The sequence below is a fragment of the Salvelinus namaycush genome, chromosome 26, assembly GCF_016432855.1.
Source record: "Salvelinus namaycush isolate Seneca chromosome 26, SaNama_1.0, whole genome shotgun sequence".
Taxonomy (NCBI): Eukaryota; Metazoa; Chordata; class Actinopteri; order Salmoniformes; family Salmonidae; genus Salvelinus; species Salvelinus namaycush.
The window spans coordinates 1,265,282-1,289,341 of record NC_052332.1 but is presented as its reverse complement, the minus strand read 5'-3'; the positions used below and the strand labels follow the sequence as shown (position 1 = coordinate 1,289,341).

The following is a 24,060-nucleotide window of genomic DNA, read 5'->3' as shown; positions in this document are numbered from 1 at the left end:
AAAATCGGTTTCCTATTGAACATATGTCTTTCTGTAAGAAATATTATAGTTTAATTACATTTTAGGGTATCTGAGGAGTAAATAGAAATGTATTTTGACATGTTGAAACAAAGTTTAGCGGTAGATTTTGGGATTCCTTTCTCTGCATGTTGAACGAGTGGATTACTCAAATCGATGGTGCCAACTAAATTGACTTTTTGGGATATAAAGGATTTTATCTAACAAAACGACACTACATGTTATAGCTGGGACCCTTTCGATGACAAATCAGAGGAAGATTTTCAAAAAGTAAGTGAATATTTAATCGCTATTTGTGAATTTATGAAACCTGTGCCGGTGGAAAAATATTGTGATGTGGGGCGCCGTCCTCAAACAATCGCATGGCATGGTTTCGCTGTAATGGCAACTGTAAATCGGACAGTGCAGTTAGATTAACAGGAATTTAAGCTTTCAACCGATATAAGACACTTGTATGTACCTAAATGTTTAATATCCATAATTTGTATGATTATTTATTTGAATTGCGCGCCCTCCAGTTTCACCGTAAGTTGTCCCGCTAGCGGGACGTCATTAAATAGTACCCGCAAAACACCAGTCTCAACATCAACAGGAAAGAGGCAACACCGAGATGCTGGCCTTCTAGGCAGAGTTCCTCTGTCCAGTGTTCTTTTGCCCATCTTAATCTTTAATTTTTGGGGGGCCAGTCTGAAATATGGAACTTTGCAACTCTGCCTAGAAGTCTAGCATCCCAGAGTCGCCTCTTCACTGTTGACGTTGAGACTGGTGTTTTGCGGCTACTATTTAATGAAGCTGGCAGTTATGGTGGTCTTTCCTTTATTTTGGCAGTTACCTGTAGGTTTCACACTTAATGGTGGCACAAATTTTGATATGGGGGAGGGGAGGTATATGCAAATAGAATACTGTAGTATTTATTATAGTTAAAAAAGTGTTGTGTTTTTGCAGACATTACTGTAGTATTTACTTCAGTGGTTTTTTTGGATAATAAGGTACTATTTACTCTGGTATTCTACATTAAACTACAAAATTATATAGTAAGTACTACACATGATCGAGGGATACTATACATTATACATTATAATAATAATAATACATATATAATATAATACAAAATGTTACAATATAATTCTATGGGTTTCTATAAACAAGACAAGTTCTCCAGTACTTTTGTAAACTTTTTAGTCAGTAGTTCTGAAAGTAAAAAACATATTTAGTAGTCGCAAAGTTGGGGAACATGTCAGGACATATTAAAGTTGTGCAGTTGAAGTATTCTTGCCACCACGTGCTGATTGTTGACTCGACTGCCTCTGCATGATGATGATATTCCTTTCAATTAAGGTTTTACAGAACTCACAGATTTGTTTAATTGTTTAGTTAATTAGTTGTCTATATAAAAATAAATGATAATTAACAACTGATGGGAGTTATTATATAACAGAAAAACTTTGAAATGTAATCTTCATTCTAATCATAGTTCGATAAATTGCTGAGGGTTGACTTATTTTCTGATGGACTTTCACCGCCATCAAGTGGCCAAAGGCAATACATCAGCGAGTGACCGACAGATATTGGTAGAACATTGTCATATTTTTCTACAATTTATCTGTTGAAATGTTACATGTAGCAAGATACTTTGTTTGTTACGGAATAAAATGTTGACCATTGGCAGTCCAACAGATATTTGGGGACACTGGAACGTCACTGAAAGATTGTCATGCTTGCCATCGTATTAGTCAGAGAAATGTCTAGTAAAACATTTTCATAATCTGTTTACCGTTCTCTAAAACTGATGTCAGTTTTAGAATGAACAAACTACATATTTTGTTTGTTTTGTGATAAAAAAAAACGTACTGAACTTCAGTAAATAGGTAATCGCCTCTACGCATGAGTGAGAATTTACAGGTATGTTTGCGCATGCGCAATCCACACAAGGTCATTGGCACGTGTGCATGCTGTCATACGATCTATTTGCGTTACAAGAGGCTTCAGAAGAGGATAAGACTATCCTGGCAGAAACAGTTTGAAGTTGTAAAGAACATATTATCTGCATAGAAAATGCCTAGAGGAAGTCGCAGTGCCAGTCGTTCTTCGGCACCACCAACTAGGTAATGTGTTTTGAACGATTATGCAACTAGGTCAGATGCCGGTTTATTAAAATGTTAACAGCCTCGTTTGCATAGCAGTTAACTGGTTATAGTGCTCATATGCATAATTGTAATTGAATGACACACGGCTGTTTTAGAAACACAGCCCTAAAACTACTGCCATATGACTGACACTTTTCCTAATAGTTGTCTGCATCACAAAGGTCCTTAGCTAAATTTGTGGGTCATTTTTCAGTTCTTGACCCCAAGGGCAGTGGGTAGAAGGTCAGCATTTGCTAGAAAAGTTAGCATAAACCAAAGAACAAATTATGCCATCAATTTAAATAATTGCTGTTTCTTATTGTCAGTCAGACTGTTTTCCTGCGCATATTCGTTCTTGGTGATAATAATCTATGTGGAGGTATAAGATTTAGAGATCAGCTGTTTACTAACCAATAGAGGCCAAGTCTTTGAATGCATGCATCCTCTGAAGATGGAGAGGGACAATTCATGGCTTGATCAGAGGAAGGTGGTGGTCAGGAAGATGGTTGATGAAGAGTCTGGTGATGATCATGTAGATCAGTGGTTCCCAGGTTTTAAACTTACTCTTGAAAGTTGTCATAGTAGAATGCACAAGGTGCAATTTTTAAATTGGGTAGTGCGTCATCAGTTATTTTTGTCATGTTAGTCATTGCATATCTTAGAGCTATTTATAACTTGTCCGAAATTTCCAGATCAACTAGCCCATGTTAGCTAAACATTTTTGTTTCGTTTTTTTTAGTTTTTAAATTAGACATTGCAAAATGTATAGATTTGCAAGAAAATTTGCTTTAAAACTGCAACATTTTCTTTGCACCCCATGACAAAATGTGTAGAATTGCAGGAAATAAGCTTTAAACCTGCAATACATTTCTCCACCAACAAGAGGGGTGTGAACAGTTTGTGTCATGAACAGTGCTTTCCCCATAGAAATAGACATGTTATGTGTGCGGGGGGCGTAGGATGTTCCCCAATGCTGAAGGGGGGCCCCCGGGTGAAAAAGTTTGGGAACCCCTGATGTAGATAATGTAATGTATCAGGTAATGCAAGGCTGTCTGATTTAACAAAATAACAATTGTAGTCAGTGCAAGTGATGTCAGAGCAAAACTATGTTACATCAGTCTGACCCCCCTCCCCCTTAGGTATGTTGATGTTCCATTTTAGAGGCCATGTTCTCTTCATTGTGTGCTCTTTTATATTTCCAGCTCATCCCCGGCCCATCATGCCCCGGCTGCTCCACCCCCGTCAGCCCTCGCCGCTCCTGCCGCGCCCCAAGGGCCCGGCCTCATGGCCCAGATGGCCACCACCGCAGCAGGGGTTGCAGTGGGCTCTGCCATGGGCCACGTCATGGGCAGTGCCCTCACAGGCGCCTTCAGTGGTGGCAGCAGCGCTGAATCAGCCACACCCGCCGCCAGCACATACCAGGTGAGCAGGGCAGGGGGCCCAGTGAGAGCCTGTGAATGGAAATAGGCCATTTTCCAATACTTCTAAATGGCTTCCTCTTCTTCAAGAACATTGACAGGTGATAGGGATTGATAGATTTTCACCATAGGTTATTCCATTCACCAGAACAGTGGACAAGGTGATTTATGTTGGGCCGTTGTACTGGCAAAGCCTACCTGAACTCCTACCTAAATTCGATTCACCTGACAATGAGTGTCTTGTCTGAAAAGAACAACAGCCAAAGAAAGATAGGTTGTTCTGACAGTACTAAATTGGTGTGGATTGTTGGACAGCAGAGGATGTCTCTGACTTTGGCAGCACTGGAGAGATAAGCTACTGCCCTAAGGGGTTTGACTTCTCAGCTTTCAAATTTACATTTTAGGAAACAGAATTGGACCTAACGACATTGTTTGACACTCAGTATTGTGCCATTGAAAAAGAGAACTCTCTCTGTTATGTGCCCAAAACACAGAGGCAGGGATTTGGGGTATTTACAGATGTGACGTCGCAGTTTGATATATCACAGTTTGATTTCTTGATAGCTTTTCTGAAAATGGAACTAGACCTGTCCTAGAAAGCCCAAACTCCTCCCTTCAGCTAAGTGAGGTCATGCAAGCGACCCATTCACTCACTAAGAAGTGTCACATTATACTCCTTGATGTCAGACATTGACTCTACACGATGACTGAGGCAATTTAATCTAGCGCTGACAGTATTACAACAGCTAGAAAGAGTTCTATTAAAGGATTGTCTGGCCCATGGGATGTCTGAAAAGTGGCATTACTCCAACAAGATTAGTTCTGGTATTTATACAATTATGGTTGATGAATGTGATCACTTAGTATTATATCATGTAAGCATGCCATTTTTGAAAGCAGAAGATCATGTAGCCTAGCCATAGCAATAGAATGCCCTAGATGCAGTAAACAAGGAACATAAAAGATAGCTTGTCGATACTGTTCTATGAAATCTCTGCAGAACTAAATCAAAAGGTGCATTATGCAGAAATGTATCGATAATTTAAATTTGCCATGAATTTCCATGAAAGTATACAGCACGGTACTTGGAATGGCCAAACCAGACATTCGTCAGTAAACAAGCAACATTATGCAACTTTGAAATCTTCTATCAAGAAATTGCACTCCTTTACTACCAGGATATCAACCTCTCCCTCAACGTGATCAAGACAAAGGAGATGATTGTGGACTACAGAAAAAGGAGGGCTGAGAATGCCCCCATTCTCATCAACGGGGTTGTAGTGGAGCAGGTTGAGAGCTTCAAGTTCTTTGGCGTCCACATCACCAACAAACTATCATGGTCCAAACACAACAAGACAGTCGAAGAGGGCACGACAATGCCTATTCCTCCTCAGGAGACTGAAAAGATTTGGCATGGGTCCTCAGATCCTCAAAAAATTCTACAGCTGCACCATCGAGAGCATCCTGACTGGTTGCATCACCGCCTGGTATGGCAACTGCTCGGCCTCTGTGACACAAGGCACTACAGAGGGTAGTGCGTACGACCCAGTACATCACTGGGGCCAAGCTTCCGGCCATCCAGGACCTCTATACCAGGCGGTGTCAGAGGAAGGCCCAAAAAGGACTCCAGCCACCCTAGTCATAGACTGTTCTCTCTGCTACCGCACGGCAAGCGGTACCGGAGCACCAAGTCTAGGTCCAAAAGCTTTCTAAACAGCTTCTAACCCAAAGCCATAAGACTCCTGAACAGTTAATGAAATGGCTACCCGGACTATTTGCATTGTCCCCACCCCCATTTTTACGTTGCTGCTACTCTCCGTTTATTAGCCATGCATAGTCACTTTACTTCTACCTAGATGTACATATTATCTCAATTACCTCGACTAACTGGTGCCCCCGCACATTGACTCTGTACCGGTACCCCCTGTATATAGCCTCGCTATTGTTATTTTATTGTTGCTCCTTAATTCTTAGTTATTTTTCTTCATTTTTATTTCTTTATTTTTTTTTAACTTCAGTTTATTTTAGTAAATACTTTAACGCTTTTTTTCTTAACTGCATTGTTGGTTAAGGGCTTGTAAGTGAACACTTCATTGTAAGGTCTACACCTGTTGTGTTTGGCGCATAGGACATAAAATTTGATTTGTTATGTCAAAGATATAAAGGACAGGTGGGAATGTTGCATAATGTATCTGAGCTAGCATGGAGATAATGACTGTCACACTGAAGTCAAATCAATACTTGTTTACAGTAGTGCAGATGTCTACAGTATATTTGACAAGTGTGTGTGTCTGTGCCATTACAGGAGGCCGCTCGACCTGTCTCCTCCCAGCCGGGCCCATGCATGTTTGAGGTGCGACAGTTCCTGAACTGCGCCACCACTCAGGCAGACCTCAGCTTGTGCGAGGGCTTCAATGAGGCGCTCAAACAGTGCAAAGGCTCACATGGTAAGGTACTCATTAATGATTGGTAGTTATGAACACCCAATTGTATCACTGGGTTAAATTAGTGATGTAGAATAAATAGACCATAGCTGTGTTCGAATACTCGTACTATTTGTGACGGGAATTGAGTATATAGTATGCTTATTGGTCATAGTATGGATATAGTTAGTATGCCAAAAGTTCCCGGATGTCGTACTAAATTTGCCAAAATATGATGTATACACGCAGAGGACACTATTTCTGTACTTTAGGGCCCAAAATGCAATTCTTCAGGAAATGGGAGTGGCTTCACATCTTTTACAGATTTGAAGGAAATGGCGGAAAATATGCAGTCGAAGTACAACTAGAGCAGATACAAATTCATTCCTTTAACTAATTGACAAATGTTAAGAAAATGTTGAGCAATGTAATAAAGTAATGACTTTTCAAATAAGTTACCTTACACGTTATTGGCTGACAATTTGTTAGCTACGCTGTCCTTACGAACCACATAGCGTATCATTACAGCAGTATGTACTGGTATGTTAGCTAGCTACTTATACATCAAACTTGCCAGGATATTAACTATAGGCTATCTAACGAACCACCCAACGTTTATTGACTTGATTATTCTCGCCATTCTTAGCTTAGCTGGACATTCGGGTGCTTTCGTAAATTCGCTCTGGCTATCTACTCCGATTTAAGAGCACTATCGTCTGAGTGTACCAGAGCGCAGAATAATGAATTTACGAGCGCTCAACACCCATTGAATATGGCCGGTATCAGTAAATGTCGTCAAAAAAGCATAATTAAATTGTTGCCAGCAGCAGTTAGTCACCAACGCTCTGGATAACATGAAAACAGCCTAACCAGCTCTGCTAGGGCAAGTAAAATGGTCAGAGTGGTCTCATTTGTGTCTGGAAGTAGCTAGCCAACGTTAGCTTGGGTGCTTGACTGCCGTTGTTAGGTCAGAACGCTCAAATCAACCCTACTCCTCGGCCCGAACGTCCAGTGTGCGCTCCGAGAGCGAAACGCTCTGAATTTACGAGCACACTCTGGCACTCCAGATTGAATTTAAGAACACACCCAACGTCTTAAAATGTCTAACCAGTCATTTGTTATGCTAGCAAGAGGTTGCATAGCAACAGCATCAACTTCCGGAAGACAGGCAAAGAGCTAGTGCGCTCAACTGAAAGCATACTGTTCCTTTACAGTATACTAAAATGAACTAATAGTATGTAGTGTATATACTCATTAAGTATACAGTATGTTAGTATGGGTATTCAAACACAGCTCATGAATGTCTACAAAATTTCTGCTCAAGGGAGTGATCTAGAATTCTGTGGTATAACCAGAAGATATTTACATTTTTGTTCTATTTTTATTATGCTATTGGGAATGCCATTTTGATATTTATCAGATCTAGAAGATTAGGCTTGGTTATGCACATTTACTTGACTTGGCTATGCATATTTCAACACACCACACAATACATGGATGTGCATGCTTTGTTCAGTGTAATGCTTTTTCTCGTTTGTGTATATTCTTTAGTATTTATCCTTTTCCGAGCCCTGACTGTTTTTAGAATATGATTTGCAGATAGTTATTTTATGAATCAATTGACCATGTCTTGTTTTTCCTGCAGGTATAACATCACTGGTTTGATCAAGGATGTTAGGAGTCAAAACAAGACACTGTTTTCAGATAAACACATCAGATGTGCCACTCGGTCATGAAATAAACTCTATTCAACTCTCCACTGTAACAAGAAAGAAATTATGTTTGTTCACTGTTGATATGTCACGAAATGTATGATTATTTTTTTTTTTTTTTGGTAATGTATATGAGATTGTGAAATAAAGAGCTGCTATTTACTTTCTGCTGGATTCCTCTGTTCAGCATTTTTATTGTCTGTCACGTTTAACAACCTAAAGGATGGTTAAATAGTTTGCTTGTCCATCCTCAAAATGACCCTTGGAATGTGTGCTTCAGATGAGAGAAATTAAACATGTAGGTATCCAAGTGAGAATATTGAAAGAAGAGAAATGCGTAATGAATCTTGTGTGCTCTGCTTTACTCTTTCGTGTAGAAAAAATATATTCACTATATTGTCAATTAAACTCTTAATGATCTGACCCTTTTTTTCCATTTCTGCCTAAAATGGACCTGAAGCAAGGATATGCATATTCTTGATACCATTTGAAAGGAAACACTTTGAAGTTTGTGGAAATGTAAAATTAATGTAGGAGAATATAACACATTACATCTGGTAAAAGATGATACAAACAAATGTGTTTTGTTTTTTTTCATCTTTGAAATGCAAGAGAAAGGCCATAATACAATATTGCAGCTTAGGTGACATTTAGATTTTGACCACTAGGTGGCAGCAGTGTTTGCGTAAAGTTTCAGATTGATCCAGTGGAGCATTACAATACTGCACAGTATTTTGTATAAAGTCTGTCAAAATGTGCCGAATTGGTCAATTGATACATTTTCAAGGACATAACTATAGAAAACATACAAAAATGATATGGTAAAACATTTCAGTTTACACACTCCCAGGAATGTCATACATGATGGAACATTAGCTTATACACTAACTTTCACACATCTAGATGGCCGGGCGGGTTGGGTGTGGAGCCAGAGACCGCAGGGGTTCAAACTGTAGAACCCAGTTCCTACATTTGAAAATAAAAATAGATTTTATCAAACAAGACTATGCTACATTTTATCTCTCTAGTCATTTACAACGTCTACACTGTATTTCTGATCAATTTTTGAACAGTAGTGTGAATTTTTTTAAATGACAATTCATAGGACCAATATTGTCCACAATGTTTTTATTTTTTTATCATATGCCATGGGATGCTATCTAATATGATAATGGCCAATCCTCAAATAGTTTTAGTTCTTGAGACACCCCTACCGGAGGTATCTCTAAGGTCACCCATATATGAAATGGATGGTTGTATAAAACCATTTGACTGTAAAAGTGGTTAAGTTAATAGATATTGTGACCCCCCCTTAACTCAAACAGTGTATATCATCTATGAATATTTGTGTTTAACAGACAACTTACCGAGTCAAATGTTCTCTCATTCAGTGCAGTATGGTCATGTCTGACAGAAATACATACAGTAACATGTTTCTTGATGATGTGGCTCTTGCAATTTGCTATATGGAAAACAGAATAATGCCTGGCTGGAGGGAGGGAGGTGGGCCACATACTCATGTAACCCAAAATTGCACTGTCTGATATTACTAAAATGTGGAATACACGTAGTCAGTTGTCTGCTTTACATACACAAACAAACAGCATTAGGATATCTTCATGCATCTTGGAAATATAGACCTGTAAACTCACAGATACAATAGGCAGAAATATCTTCACTTTTTGCTAGCTGTTACATAGATAACTTTCCAAGTCAAATTTGATCTCATTCAGTGCTGTATGGTCCTGCCTGACAAAAATGCATACAGTTACAAGTTTTTTTTAATGTTGTGGCCATTGTAATCAGCTCTAAGGCAACTGGGCTCAGACACTGAAAACTGTAATTTTTTCCAGTCAAAGGTTTCTCTGTGGATTTTATATGTTCAGCCTCTACCGTTGCAATTACTTTACCCCCCCTCCTCCCTAGATTTGACTCCAAATCCAATATGGCTGCCACAGTACAATTAAATGGTGGTTTAATAAACTGTATTATGTACACACTAAGTGAAATACATTTTTCAGATGTGTGTACTGCACTTACGACCTGTACTCAAGGCTATTTTTGTGTACTTCAACTATGTGAGGAATCCAATGTGCTCACCATATACACTAGAACAGTTTTGTCTGGATATATAAAAAGGCAGCAGACTGCTTGGATTGGCAACACCAAGAATTCCAATTCACCCTCTCTCTAGCTCTACAACTTGCCCCCACTGTGGTATAACTTGCGCCTTAAAGATTGGGCTCTTCAGTCACCTCCTTATCAAAGTAAGCTTTGATTCATTGCTAGTCCAATACATCTGCCTGAATCCAATAACCTTCTGCTGGATCACTGTATTTGTGATGCATATTGGGATGTTCCGGTGCACTCTTATCCTATTTGAGTTGAGCTGGCACATTGCTTCTTCCAGACAATCATGTCCACCATCCTGGCTGTCTGCTCCGGAGTTGCCTTATACACTATATATACAAAAGTATGTGGACACCCCTTCAAATTAGTGGATTCTGCTATTTCAGCCACACCCGTTGCTGACAGGTGTATAACATACACAAGCCTAAGATCACCATGCACAAGCGTCAGCTGGGGTTGTGTAAAGCTCGTCCGTCATTTGACTCTGGAGCCGTGGAAACGCTTTCTCTGGTGAGATGAATCACGCTTCACCATCTGGCAGTCTAACGAACAAAGCTGGGTTTGGCGGATGCCAGGAGAACGGTATCTACCCCAATGTATAGTGCCAACTGTAAAGTTTGGTGGAGGAAGAATAATGTTCTGGGGCTGAACTTGACTGGCCTGCACAGAGCCCTGACCTCAACCCCATCGAACACCTTTGGGATTAATTGGAACGCCGACTGCAAGCCAGGCCTAATTGCCCAACATCAGTGCCCGACCTCACTAATGCTTTTGTTGCTGAATGGAAGCAAGTCCCGACAGCAATGTTCCAATATCTAGTGGAAAGCCTTCCCAGAAGAGTGGAAGCTGTTATAGCAGCAAAGGGGGGACCAATTCCATATTAATGCCCATGATTTTGAAATGAGATGTTCGACAAGCAGGTGTCCACATACTTTTCGTCATGTAGTGTATGTTGACTTGGTGACATTATGGTGTATGGGGAGGATGCAACCACACATGACAAGCTGGGGTGACTCATGCATTGGTCTGGGAAATTGTGCTAATACATCCCTATAAGGACATATGCCATTTTGGCAAACAAAAGGCACCTTAGGATGGTAAAACTTGCTGTATGTGATCGTTTATGGTGGCTGGGGATTGACTGTTAGATAGTGGTCTCTGTGCACCATGCTTGATCAGCTCTACCTCCTCTGCAACCCTTTTACTGTCCATCAAAGCCCAAGGATGTGTGTGTCCCTCTATGTCCCTCACAACCAATGCTTCTTAGTCATAGTCTATGACCTAGGTACACTAACTAACCTGAAGTCACCCTCACAGGTTCTGTCACTCTCTACAACTCCTGCATGCGTGCCCCAGTCCATTATCAATGCCAACCACCCACAGTTAATATTGGCCAAATGATCATCCTACCCGACTTCGAAAGGAATATAAAGAAATATGTAGGACGTGACCTGCAGGACTTTTTGCCACATTCAACGTACAAAACATAGCAACAGTCATCAAAATTGTTCAAAGGTTTTAAAAACAATCATAATGAATGCAACAGTTGAACAATGAATGAAGATGCTCTAAACTTTTAGAATTTTTATAATCCATCAGATATTGACTTATAGCACCTAAAAACATTTTACTGGCATGTACAAAATAAGTTCAAGGATTTTGGTGGGAATTCAGGTATTACATTAAAAAAATTCCTAGAATACACTCATATATAAATGTTCTTATTTGATCAGGTATTTTTTAAATGTTTTGTTCAAATAAAGAAAATGATATATGACCTATTTGCATAAATAGGCTGGCTGTATTTGTATACACAGTTGAAGTCGGAAGTTTACATACACTTAGGTTGGAGGCATTAAAACTCGTTTTTCAACCACTCCACAAATTTCTTGTTAACAAACTATAATTTTGGCAAGTCGGTTAGGAAATTTACTTTAGAAGCTTCTGATAGGCTAATTTACATAATTTGAGTCAATTGGAGGTATACCTGTGGATGTATTTCAAGGCTTACCTTCAAACTCAGTTCCTCTTTGCTTGACATCAGAAAAAAAATTGTAGACCTCCACAACTCTGGTTCATCCTTGGGAGCAATTTCCAAACGCCTGAAGGTACCACGTTCATCTGAACAAACAATAGTACGCAAGTATAAACACCATGGGACCACGTAGCCGTCATACCGCTCAGGAAGGAGATGCGTTCTGTCTCCTAGAGATGAACGTACTTTGGTGCGAAAGTGCAAATCAATCCCAGAACAACAGCAAAGGACCTTGTGAAGATGCTGGAGGAAACAGGTACAAAAGTATCTATATCCACAGTAAAACAAGTCCTATATCGACATAACCTGAAAGGCCGCTCAGCAAGGAAGAAGCCACTGCTCCAAAACTGTCAGTTATATTTCCTGTTAAGGCACGGGCTGATTTTAAGGTTTTACTGCTAACCTACAAAGCATTACATGGGCTTTCTCCTACCTATCTTTCCGATTTGGTCCTGCCGTATATACCTACACGTACGCTACGGTCACAAGACGCAGGCCTCCTTACCGTCCCTAGAATTTCTAAGCAAACAGCTGGAGGCAGGGCTTTCTCCTATAGAGCTCCATTTTTATGAAATGGTCTGCCTACCCATGTGAGAGACGCAGACTCGGTCTCAACAAAGTCTTTATTGAAGACTCATCTCTTCAGTAGGTCCTATGATTGAGTGTAGTCTGGCCCAGGAGTGTGAAGGTGAACGGAAAGGCACTGGAGCAACGAACCGCCCTTGCTGTCTCTGCCTGGCCGGTTCCCCTCTCTCCACTGGGATTCTCTGCCTCTAACCATATTACAGGGGCTGAGTCACTGGCTTACTGGTGTTCTTCCATGCCGTCCCTAAGAGGGGTGCGTCACTTGAGTGGGTTGAGTCACTGACGTGATCTTCCTGTCCGGGTTGGCGCCCCCCCTTGGGTTGTGCCGTGGCAGAGATCTTTGTGGACTATACTCTGCCCTGTCTCAGGATGGTAAGTTGGTGGTTGAAGATATCCTTCTAGTGGTGTGGGGGCTGTGCAAAGTGGGTGGGAGTATATCCTGCCTGTTTGACCCTGTCCGGTGGTATCGTCGGATGGGGCCACAGTGTCTCCCGACCCCTCCTGTCTCAGCCTCCAGTATTTATGCTGCAGTAGTTTATGTGTTGGGGTGCTAGGGTCAGTCTGTTATATCTGGAGTATTTCTCCTGTCTTATCCGGTGTCCTGTGTGAATTTAAGTATGCTCTCTCTAATTCTCTCTCTTTCTCTCTTTTTCTCTCTTTCTTTCTCTCCTCTCTTTCTTTCTTTCTTTCTCTCTCTCGGAGGACCTGAGCCCTAGGACCATGCCTCAGGACTACCTGGCCTGATGACTCCTTGCTGTCCCCAGTCCACCTGGCCGTGCTGCTGCTCCAGTTTCAACTGTTCCGCTTGCGGCTATGGAACCCTGACCTGTTCACCGAACGTGCTACCTGTCCCAGACCTGCTGTTTTCAACTCTCTAGAGACAACAGGAGCGGTAGAGATACTCTGAATGATCGGCTATGAAAATCCATCTGACATTTACTCTTGAGGTGCTGACCTGTTGCATCCTCGACAACCACTGTGATTATTATTAGTTGCTGACCCTGCTGGTCATCTATGAACATTTGAACATCTTGGCCATGTTCTGTTATAATCTCCACCCGGCACAGCCAGAAGAGGACGGGCCACCCCTCATAGCCTGGTTCCTCTCTAGGTTTATTCCTAGGTTTTGGCCTTTCTAGGGAGTTTTTCCTAGCCACCGTGCTTCTACACCTGCATTGCTTGCTGTTTGGGGTTTTAGGCTGGGTTTCTGTACAGCACTTTGTGACATCAGCTGATGTAAGAAGGGTTTTATAAATGAAATTTGATTGATAGTCACGTGATTTACATCAAATATGACCAGTCCCTGCTCACTTATTGACGTATGCCTAATTAGTGCGGTCAGATGCCGCCCGCCAACTCCAAGTCGAAGTCACGGTGATGCCAGGCAGGTAGCTAGCTAACTTTGTAGCCAGATTCGTTCTTAAGTTGTTCTTAAGTTGTGTAGTCAATAGCTGCATTAATGAGTGAAGGGAAGGATACAAAAAAAATGAAAATGTATAATTTCCACAAGAAATGGGAGGAGAATTATTTTTTCGTGTCAAACTCAAAATGTGTGTGCCTCATCTGCCATAATAGCATCGCAATCCCAAAGTAACATAGAACAACATTTTAAAACCACACACAAAACCCAGGAAAGAGATTTTCCAGTAAAGACTGAATTACAAAGAAGAAAGGTACAATAACTAAAAAATGTACTGGCAGCGCAGAAGTCAATTTTCACAACATCTGTGACCAAAGGGAATGCGGCAACAATTGCACCTTATTGTGTGAGTCACATTCTTGCTAAGCATAAAAAGTTGTTCAAAGATGGGGAGATGATCAAGGAAGCATTTATTGAGGCTGAACACTCGCTGTTTAAGAATAAGACCGAAATTATGGCTGCCATCAATGACATTCAGTTGTCCAGAAATACGGTGATAAGAAGATGTGAGGGAATAGCGGAGAACCTCGAGGATCAACTGAAAAAGGATATAGACAACTGCAAGTGTTATTCCCTCCAGTTTGACGAGTCCACAGATATGGTAGATGTGGCACAGTTATGCATTTTCATCAGAATGGTATTTGACAACATGAGTACAATGGAGGAACTACTCGCCATTTTGCCACTGTAAGGACATACAAGGGGCAAAGATATTTTTCAAGCTTTTATGGAGTTTGCTAACAAATTCCAATGATCCTTTGTTAAACAAAGGAAGAGCACACAGCTGACCTGCTGCTGCACACGGTATGCGGTGGCTGAGCCGAGGTACATTTTTAGGGAGATTCAGTGAGATGTTGCCTGAAATCAACAGGCTGGCAAATGAAAAAGTAGATCTCACGTCAAAGAAGGTTGGGCACACCTGCTTTAATGGTTCAAACAGCAGACCAACAATCAGCCTGTTATTGGTGCTTAGTAAACTTTTGGAAAAAATTGTGTTAGAACCAAATACAATGTTATTTTACAGAAAACAAATCAACAACAGACTTTCAGCATGCTTATAAGGAAGGGCACTCAACATGCTCGGCACTGACACAAACGACTGATGATTGACTGATGACTCGACTCCTCTGACGTCAAAAACTACAGACCGGTATCCCTTCTTTCTTTTCTTTGCAAAACACTGAGCATGCTGTCTCTGACCAACTCTCTCGCTATCACTCTCAGAGCAACAAGTCAGGCTTCAAGACATGTCACTCAACCAAGACGGCTCGTCTCTGTGTCACGGAGGCTCTCCGCACTGCCAAAGCTAAATCTCATCCTCCTAGATCTATCTGCTGCCTTCGACCTTGTGAACCATCAGAGACCCCCCCCCCCCCCCCCCACACTACCCTCTCAGGGTTGGGAGTCTCAGTCTGTGCACACTCTTGGTATTGCATCCTACTTGGCAGGCCATTCCTACCAGGTGACGTGGAGAGGATCTGTGTCTGCACCACGTACTCTCACTAGTGGTGTCCCCCAGGGCTCGGTTATAGGCCCTCTACTCTTCTCTCTATACACCAAGTGACTTGGCTCCGTCATATCCTCGCATGGTCTCTCCTATCATTGCTATGCGGATGACACTCAACTACTTTTCTCCTTCCCTGTTCTGGCACCCAGGTGGCGACACGTATCTCTGCATCCCTGGCAGATATCTCAGCTTGGATGTAGGCTCAACACCTCAAGCTCAACCTCGACAAGACAGAGCTACTTTTCCTCCCGGGGAAGGCCTGCCCGCTCCAAGACCTCTCCATCACGGTTGACAACGCCACGGTGTGCCCCTACCAGAGTGCAAAAAACCTTGGCGTGACCATAGAAAACACCCTGTCGTTCTCTGCAAACATCAAAGCAGTGACTCACTCCTGCAGGTTAATTCTCTACAACATCCGTAGAGTATGACCCTACCTCACACAGGAAACAACGTAGGTCCTAATCCAGGCACTTGTCATCTCCCTTCTGGACTACTGCAACTCACTGTTGGCTGGGCTCCCAGCTTGTGTCATCAAACCCCTGCAATTTATCCAGAATGCTGCAGCTCGCCTGGTGTTCAACCTTCACAAGTTCTTCCATGTCACCACGCTGTTCCGCACACTCCACTGGCTTCTTGTCGAAGCTCGCACCCACTACAAGACCATGGTACTTGCTTACGGAGCAGCAAGAGGAACTGCCCCTCCCTACCTTCAGACTATACTCAAACCCTACACCCCAACCAGAGCACTCTGTTCTGCCACCTCTGGTCTCTTGGCCCTCCCACCCCTACGGGAGGGCAGCTCCCAAACTCTTCTCTGTTCTGGCACCCCAATGGTGGAACCAACATCCCCCTGAAGCTAGGACAGCAGAGTCCCTGCCCATCCTCCGAAAACATCTAAAACCCTACCTCTTCAAAGAGTATCTTACATAATCCCATTTTTCTGGTAGCTACATCATTGATGAAAAATGTACTTACTATGACTGTGATATGTGGTTGTCCCACCTAGCTATATTAAGATGAATGCACTAACTATAAGTCGCTCTGGATAAGAGCGTCTGCTAAACGACTAAAATGTAAATAGATTAATAAGAAGATTGTGGGAGCTGTTTTGTTAGACTTTAATACAGCCTTTGATATCATTGATCATAACATATTGCTGAAAAAACGTAGGTTTTATGGATTAACTTCCTCTGTCTTATCATGGATTGGCAGTTACCAAAGTCAAAGGAGGGATTGACTGCATCACTATTTGTCTTTGTGCGAGGTGTTGAAGGTACCAAACTGACACTCATCGGTATCACAAAAGGTCCAGAAAAGAGGCTGGGAAACACACAGTATTAAATAGAGCCATGACTTAATGGAACTCTCTGCCACCCTAGGTAACTCAAGCTAGTAATAAAACCAGATAAAATAACACCTTACAACCCAGTGAAGACAGTGAAGAGAAGCACAGATATTTTTGTGCATTTTGCATTGTAGTATGTATGTGATACGTGGTTGGAATACAACTTTGATATGTGGTTGTCTCACCTGGCTATCTTAAGATGAATGCACTAGGCGTGGGTCGCTCTGGATGGCTAAATTGTAATGTAAATGTAGTGTTATGTATTTGTATTTTTATTGACCCTTTATTTAACTAGGCAAGTCAGTTAAGAACAAATTCTTATTTACAATGACGGCCAAGCCCTAACCCGGACAACGCTGGGGCAATTGTGCGCCACCCTATGGGACTCCCAATCACGGTTGTGATACAGCCTGGAATCAAACCAGCGTCTGTAGTGATGCCTCTAGCACTGAGATGCAGTGCCTTAGACCGCTGCGCCACTGGGGAGCCCGAGTGTATGTATGTGTATTTATGTATATTATGTGTTTTATTTATTGTATTGTTTCCTGTTTGGACCCCAGGAGGAGTACCCGCTGCCTCTGCAGCAGCTGATTCGGGATCCTAATAAAATATTAAATACGTCATGATGAGCGTGGGTTTCAAAGTGCAAGGACTGTCTGGTGCGCATCCACGTGGTGGGTTTATACACGGAACAAAAATATGAACGCAACATGTAAAGTTTGGTCCCATGTTTCATGAGCTGAAATAAAAGATCCCAGAAATGTTCCATACTCACAAAAAGCTTATTTCTCTCAAATGTTGTGCTCAAATTTGTTTACATCCCTGTTAGTGAGCATTTCTCCTTTGCCAAGATCATCCATCCACCTGACAAGTGTGGCATATCAAGAAGCTGATTAAACAGCATGACCATTACACATGTGCACCTTGTGCTGGGTACAATAAAAGGCCACTCTAAAATGTGCAGTTTTGTCAGACAACACAACGCCACAGATGTCTCCAGTTTTGAGGGAGCATGCAATTGGCATGCCTTTTTTAAGGTATCTGTGACCAACAGATGCATATCTATATTCCCAGTCATGTGAAATGGATAGATTAGGGCCTAATTTATTTATTTCAATTGACTGATTTCCTTATGAACTGTAACTCAGTAAAATCTTTGAAATTGTTGCAAGTTGCGTTTATATTTTTGATCACTATAGTTAGTTTACAACTGCACATTCATATTAGTACAGCATTTTTCTTTATTTGAACTAACAATAGATAGCTACCAAGCGGCTGGACCAGTTTTCCCCAGTGACTGATGTGTAACGTAAAGTTTTGCTTACTAGCCAGCCACTAACATCAATGCCTCTGTCAGGCCAATACTACTAAGTTTACTTTAATGAAATATATGAAAATGATCATGACTAGATTTAATCTCATTTCCATGTCATGGTTCGTCAGCATGCAAAATACCTGTATACTGTCTATCACTGAGATCAATTATTTGCATTTAAATTAACAAAATCAGATTAACTAGCGAGTCCAGCCTACCCTTTCTCACTCATTTTCAGTGACTGTACTACAAAAAAATGCAGACCAATACAACAATGATCATGCCTAAATACATTGATATGGTATGATATGTGAGTTGTACAGTAGTAGACCTAGCTACAAGCTGTATGTGTGTGAACATCTCTCTCTCCCTATACTTCACAATATGTACTTTTTAGCTACTTTACAACTACATAGCATGTTAGCTAACCCTTCCCCTAACCAGAACCAGAACCCGAACTTTAACCCTAAACATTAGCCTAACTAACATTAGCCACCTAGCTAACGTTAGCGTTAGCCTCCTAGCAACCTAGCTACTGTAGCGTTAGCCACACATTGGAATTCATAACATACCATACGTTTTGAAAATTCGTAACATATTGTATGTTTTGCAAATTCATAACATATTGTACGAATTGCATTTCGTAACATATTGTATGAATTGCAATTCGTAACATATACGAATAATAATTTGTAACATATCATATGAAATTGTCCTTCATAGGCAAATTTTGTCATCAAACTTTGTCATCTAAGTCTGGCATTCTCTGTATTTATGGTGCTTTCAAGACAACAACAAAAAAAGGTTGAATCACGATGACGTCAGTGACCTTCAGGTCAGAGCTCTAGAAAGAATCCCGAGTTCCCGACTTGCAATACCGAGTTGGATGACCGTTCAAAACGTATTTTCCCAGTCGGAGCTCGTTTTTTCGCGAGTTCCCAGTTTTCTTGAACTCACTGAAATCAGATTTCCCAGTTCTGAGTTTCCAGTTGTTTTGAGCGTGGCAGAAGTCATGCTGGATTGACAGCATGGCCAATGTTGAATGTTTATCCTTTAAAGCTTGGAAAAGAGACCCTTAAACCCAGACTTGGAACCACACACCCAGTCCACTGAATAGCAGGCTAGTGATTGCTTTGCAATGCTTGCCGTTAGCCACTGAATCCTTCCAAACCACTCACTGTTGAATTTGCGATTTCCAACTTGTTGTGTAATGTTTATGTCCAATGGCCGATGAGCACCGATACGTTTCATCTATAATTTCTCTTCATTATTTCTCTTCATATGACCAGGAATTAAAGGATTTGCCAGTAGATTGTCGACTTGATTCATGATGATGACTGCTACATAATTTTAGCTGTGGCCAATGACCTTGAGTCTTCTTGGATGGGCACTTCTAACGTAACTCTATGGCAGAATTTTCGAGCTCTACCCTTAGATTTGGCGGTGACTTAGTGTACCCATGAGTGACAGAACACTGAGCCAATCATGGCGCAACTAAAGAACATTACCAATCCTTATGCTCCGTATATTCCACTGGCTGCCCCACCACTGCAGAAAGCACTGAGCTAGGCTGAAGCACATTATGAGGTTAAGAAATGTTTTTTCAACAGAATCGGCAGAATGAATACACCCCTGATCACACGAAAACACAGTTCACTTTCATAACAGTCACATACTAACAGCATGATCCCTTTGATCGTTGTATAATTACTTCTCGTATCTACGCGCTCTCCTCCTCTCACCTTTTCCCTTAGCTTGTGGACTTCCAGCTGTCTGTGATCAGCTGTCTGTGACCAGGCAAAAAAAACTTTCCAACCCAAACTATCATATCATAACCACTAACGGCTACACACAGCCTACATTGTTGTCACCATGTTAATGTCATGGTCAACATACTACTAGAACTAACGCATTAGTAAACTCGCTACAATCATGCAGTATAGTGTACAGTTAACAGCAAGCAGTTTAGCAGTTACACCGGCGGGCACCGGTGGCAATAAATTAATAAAACCAAAAGCTTACCTTTACTAGGAAGAGTTCCCGTGTTGGATAGCCATAGCCAGCTAGCTAACATAGAATCCCTCTCTGTTGAGCCGGGTGTTTGAGTAGGCTAAACTACCTGTCTGCATTCGCTAGCTAAGAATGAAGAAAAAATACAACTAAATATAGCTAACTCTCTCTCTCTCTCTCGCTTGCTTCTCCTTCATTCTTTAAGAAATGTATTTGTTCAAAACTGTTCAACCATTGTCTTTCTCTCTTTGAGTCAGCTACTCACCACATTTTATGCACTGCAGTGCTAGCTACCTGTAGCTTATGCTTTCAGTACAATATTCATTCTCTGATTCTTTGATTGGGTAGACAACATGTCAGTTCATGCTGCAAGAGCTCTGATACGTTTGAGGACGTCGTCCGGAAGTTGTCATAATTACTGTGTAAGTCTATGGAAGGGGGTGAGAACCGCGAGCCTCCTAGGTTTTGTATTGAAGTCAAGGTGCCCAGAGGAGGACGGAAACTAGCTGTCCTCCGGCTAAACCATGGTGCTACCTTACAAAGTGCTGTTGAGAATACTGTAGACCTTCATTGCAAAACACACCCATTGTCATTACTTTGGGTGAATTGATATATCAGAATTTTTAAACAATGTCAAATTTGAATACAAAATCATTGGTTTAGCTTCTATCTATTCTGTGGCTGCATGAAATAGCAAACATAACGTGAATTCAGTGAAGACATTACTTCATCTTTGTGGCTCCCTGATGAAACGGTAACATCCATGACTGTAGTTAGGCCACAGATAAACAATGAACTAGTTAATGGGTTAGTTATAAAAATCTTGAGCAAGTGCTAGGCTCCTTCTCGACGCTGTGTGCGCATATATACACTCTGAAATCTACGCCCATCGTGAAGTAAATCTACGCCCGCCCGTGACAAGAGTGTGTCCCTTGTCACTAGCCTAGCTGAGCAAGGAGTTTTTGTATGGAGGTCAATGAGAGTGTCGAATTTGATCAACAAAAACATTTATGGCTTATCTGCTATGTGAGGTTTATTTGGTCAAATAGAAGTTTTGTAATGCTTAATTAAGTGCTTAGGAGTGCACTGATATAAGTAGGACATGTGACATCCTGGCAACTTTGAGAAAAATAGTTTATATCGGGGTCGCCTCAAGATGGCTATGCATATTCATGGCATGAGGCTAGTAGCATAGCATCTCTATCTATTGAATATAGGCGGTTGACGTCAACAACCCTCATCAAATATTCAAAAAATGATTACAATAATGAGATGTATCCACCAATCCAAAGAAAAGATAGGTGGGAGCTAGACAGCCCGCCGTGCCGCTTTGTGGACAACATATCCCATTGTTAGGGCGTAGAGACATGCATCCTGTCAGTATATTCATAATATTTGGCCAAGAGGATAAAAGGAATTTACTAAGTGGGAACCTGAGGTGTGAACTGTGGGAACCAACAAATCACAGCTTGTGAGATATTAACGTCATGGCAGCAATGTTACTGTCCCGGCAGAAACATCAAGACTTACGGTTTTCAGATTATTATTTAAAAAAAAATTTACCCCCTTTTCTCCCCAATTTTCGTGGTATCCAATCGCTAGTAATTACTATCTTGTCTCATCGCTACAACTCCCGTACGGGCTCGGGAGAGACGAAGGTCGAAAGCCATGCGTCCTCCGAAGCACAACCCAACCAAGCCGCACTGCTTCTTAACACAGCGCGCCTCCAACCCGGAAGCCAGCCGCACCAATGTGTCGGAGGAAACACCGTGCACCCGCCCCCCCTGGTTAGCGCGCAGTGCGCCCGGCCCGCCACAGGAGTCGCTGGAGCGCGATGAGACAAGGATATCCCTACCGGCCAAACCCTCCCTAACCCGGACGACGCTAGGCCAATTGTGCGTCGCCCCACGGACCTCCCGGTCGCGGCCGGCTGCGACAGAGCCTGGGCGCGAACCCAGAGACTCTGATGGCACAGCTAGCGCTGCGATGCAATGCCCTAGACCACTGCGCCTCCCGGGAGGCCCTGGTTTTCAGATTTTACCATCAAAATAAAATGTCTGTGGTAAAACACTATGTGTATGATAAGAAATCAATCATTTTTGCAGCTTTGTCCATAATGCATAATGTTAAAATAATGTTACAAAAAATCTAAACCGTAGTGCCGGAAGACGTGGGTAAAAAGGGCCTCCGCAGTCTGCAGGGCCGTAGGGAGACCGGGCAACGGGAGGAGACGGCAGGATTTCGAAAACCGATCCACAACGACCAGGATCGTGGTGTTCCCCTGAGACGGGGGAAGGTCGGTGAGGAAGTCAACCGACAGATGTGACCAAGGCCGTTGTGGAACGGGGAGGGGCTGTAACTTCCCTCTAGGCAGGTGTCTAGGAGCCTTACTCTGAGCGCACACCAAACAGGAGGAGACATAAAACCTCACGCCACCAGTACCTCCCCCTAAGGCCCCGCACCGTCCTCTCAACTCCCGGATGACCCGAGGAGGGTAGCGTGTGAGCCCACCGGATCAATCTGTCACGAACACCAAGCGGCACATACTTCCGGCCCGCTGGACACTGTGGTGGCGTGGGTTCTAACCGTGACGCCCGCTCGATGTCCGCGTCCACCTCCTATACCACCGGTGCCACCAGACATGAGGCCGGAAGTATGGGAGTAGGATCGATGGACTGCTCCTCGGTATCATAGAGATGGGACAGTGCGTCGGCCTTAGTGTTACGGGAACCTGGTCAAAAAGAGATGGTAAAACGAAATCTGGTGAAAAACATGGCCCAACTTGCCTGGCGAGGATTCAGTCTCCTCGCTGCCCGGATATACTCCAGATTACGGTGGTCAGTCCAGATGAGAAAAGGGTGTTTATCCCCCTCAAGCCAATGTCTCCACACCTTCAGAGCTTTTACCACAGCCAGCAACTCCCGGTCCCCCACGTCATAGTTTCGCTCCGACGGACTGAGCTTCCTCGAAAAAAAAGCGCAGGGGCGAAGCTTCGGTGGCGTGCCCGAGCACTGTGATAGCAAGGCTCCAACCCCAGCCTCGGATGTGTCCACCTCCACCATGAATGCCAAAGAGGGGTCCGGATGAGCCAATACGGGAGCATCGGTAAACAGCGCCTTCAGACGACTAAACGCTCTGCTCGCCTCCGCTGACCACCGCAAACGCACCGCCCCCCCCTTCAGCAGTGAAGTAATGGGAGCAGCCACCTGGCCAAAACCCCGGATAAACCTCCGGTAGTAATTGGCAAACCCTAAGAACCGCTGCACCTCCTTTACCGTGGTCGGAGTCGGCCAATTACACACGGCTGCAACGCGGTCACACTCCATCACCACCCCAGATGTGGAAAGGCGATACCCCAGGAAAGAGACGGCTTGTTTGGAGAACACACATTTCTCAGCCTTGACGTACAGGTCATGCTCCAACAGTTGCCCAAGTACCCTGCGCACCAGAGACACATGCGTGGCGCGTGTGGCGGAATAAATAAGTATGTCATCGATATAAACCACCACACCCTGCCCGCGCAGGTCCCTGAGAATCTCGTCTACAAAGGATTGAAAGACGGCTGGAGCATTCTTCAACCCATACGGCATGACGAGGTACACATAATGGCCAGATGTGGTACTATACGCGGTCTTCCACTCATCTCTCTCCCGGATATGCAGCAAGTTATACGCGCTCCTGAGATCCAGTTTTGTGAAAAAGCGTGCTCCGTGAAATGATTCCACCGCCGTAGCGATGAGAGGTAGCAGGTAACTAAACCCCACTGTGATGGAATTTAGACCTCTATAATCAATGCAAGGACGCAGACCTCCCTCCTTCTTCTTCACAAAAAAGAAATTCGAGGAGACGGGTTGCATGGAGGGCCGAATGTACCCCTGTCCCAGAGATTCAGTGACATATGTCTCCATAGCCACCGTCTCCTCCTGTGACAGCGGGTACACGTGACTCCTGGGAAGTGCTGCGTTTACCTGGAGGTTTATCGCACAATCCCCTCGCCGATGAGGTGGTAATTGGGT

The 24,060-nt window shown here is 42.8% G+C and overlaps 1 protein-coding gene across 1 annotated transcript; it reads left to right on the top strand.

Annotated features, from left to right (window-relative positions):
* The first annotated feature begins 1,956 nt into the window (after positions 1-1,956).
* Positions 1,957-8,120, top strand: LOC120021384 (coiled-coil-helix-coiled-coil-helix domain-containing protein 10, mitochondrial-like). Its single transcript, XM_038965135.1, has 4 exons — positions 1,957-2,123; positions 3,347-3,566; positions 5,868-6,009; positions 7,631-8,120. The coding sequence occupies exons 1-4, from the start codon at positions 2,074-2,076 to the stop codon at positions 7,648-7,650; spliced, it is 432 nt and encodes a 143-aa protein (XP_038821063.1). The 5' UTR covers positions 1,957-2,073; the 3' UTR covers positions 7,651-8,120.
* The last annotated feature ends 15,940 nt before the right edge of the window (positions 8,121-24,060 follow it).

Coding starts and splice junctions, on each gene's coding strand:
- LOC120021384 (XM_038965135.1), top strand. CDS start 2,074: ATGCCTAGAGGAAGTCGCAGTGCCAGTCGTTCTTCGGCACCACCAACT. Junction 3,567..5,867: donor CCGCCGCCAGCACATACCAG/GTGAGCAGGGCA, acceptor GTGCCATTACAG/GAGGCCGCTCGACCTGTCTC. Junction 6,010..7,630: donor ACAGTGCAAAGGCTCACATG/GTAAGGTACTCA, acceptor TTTTTCCTGCAG/GTATAACATCACTGGTTTGA.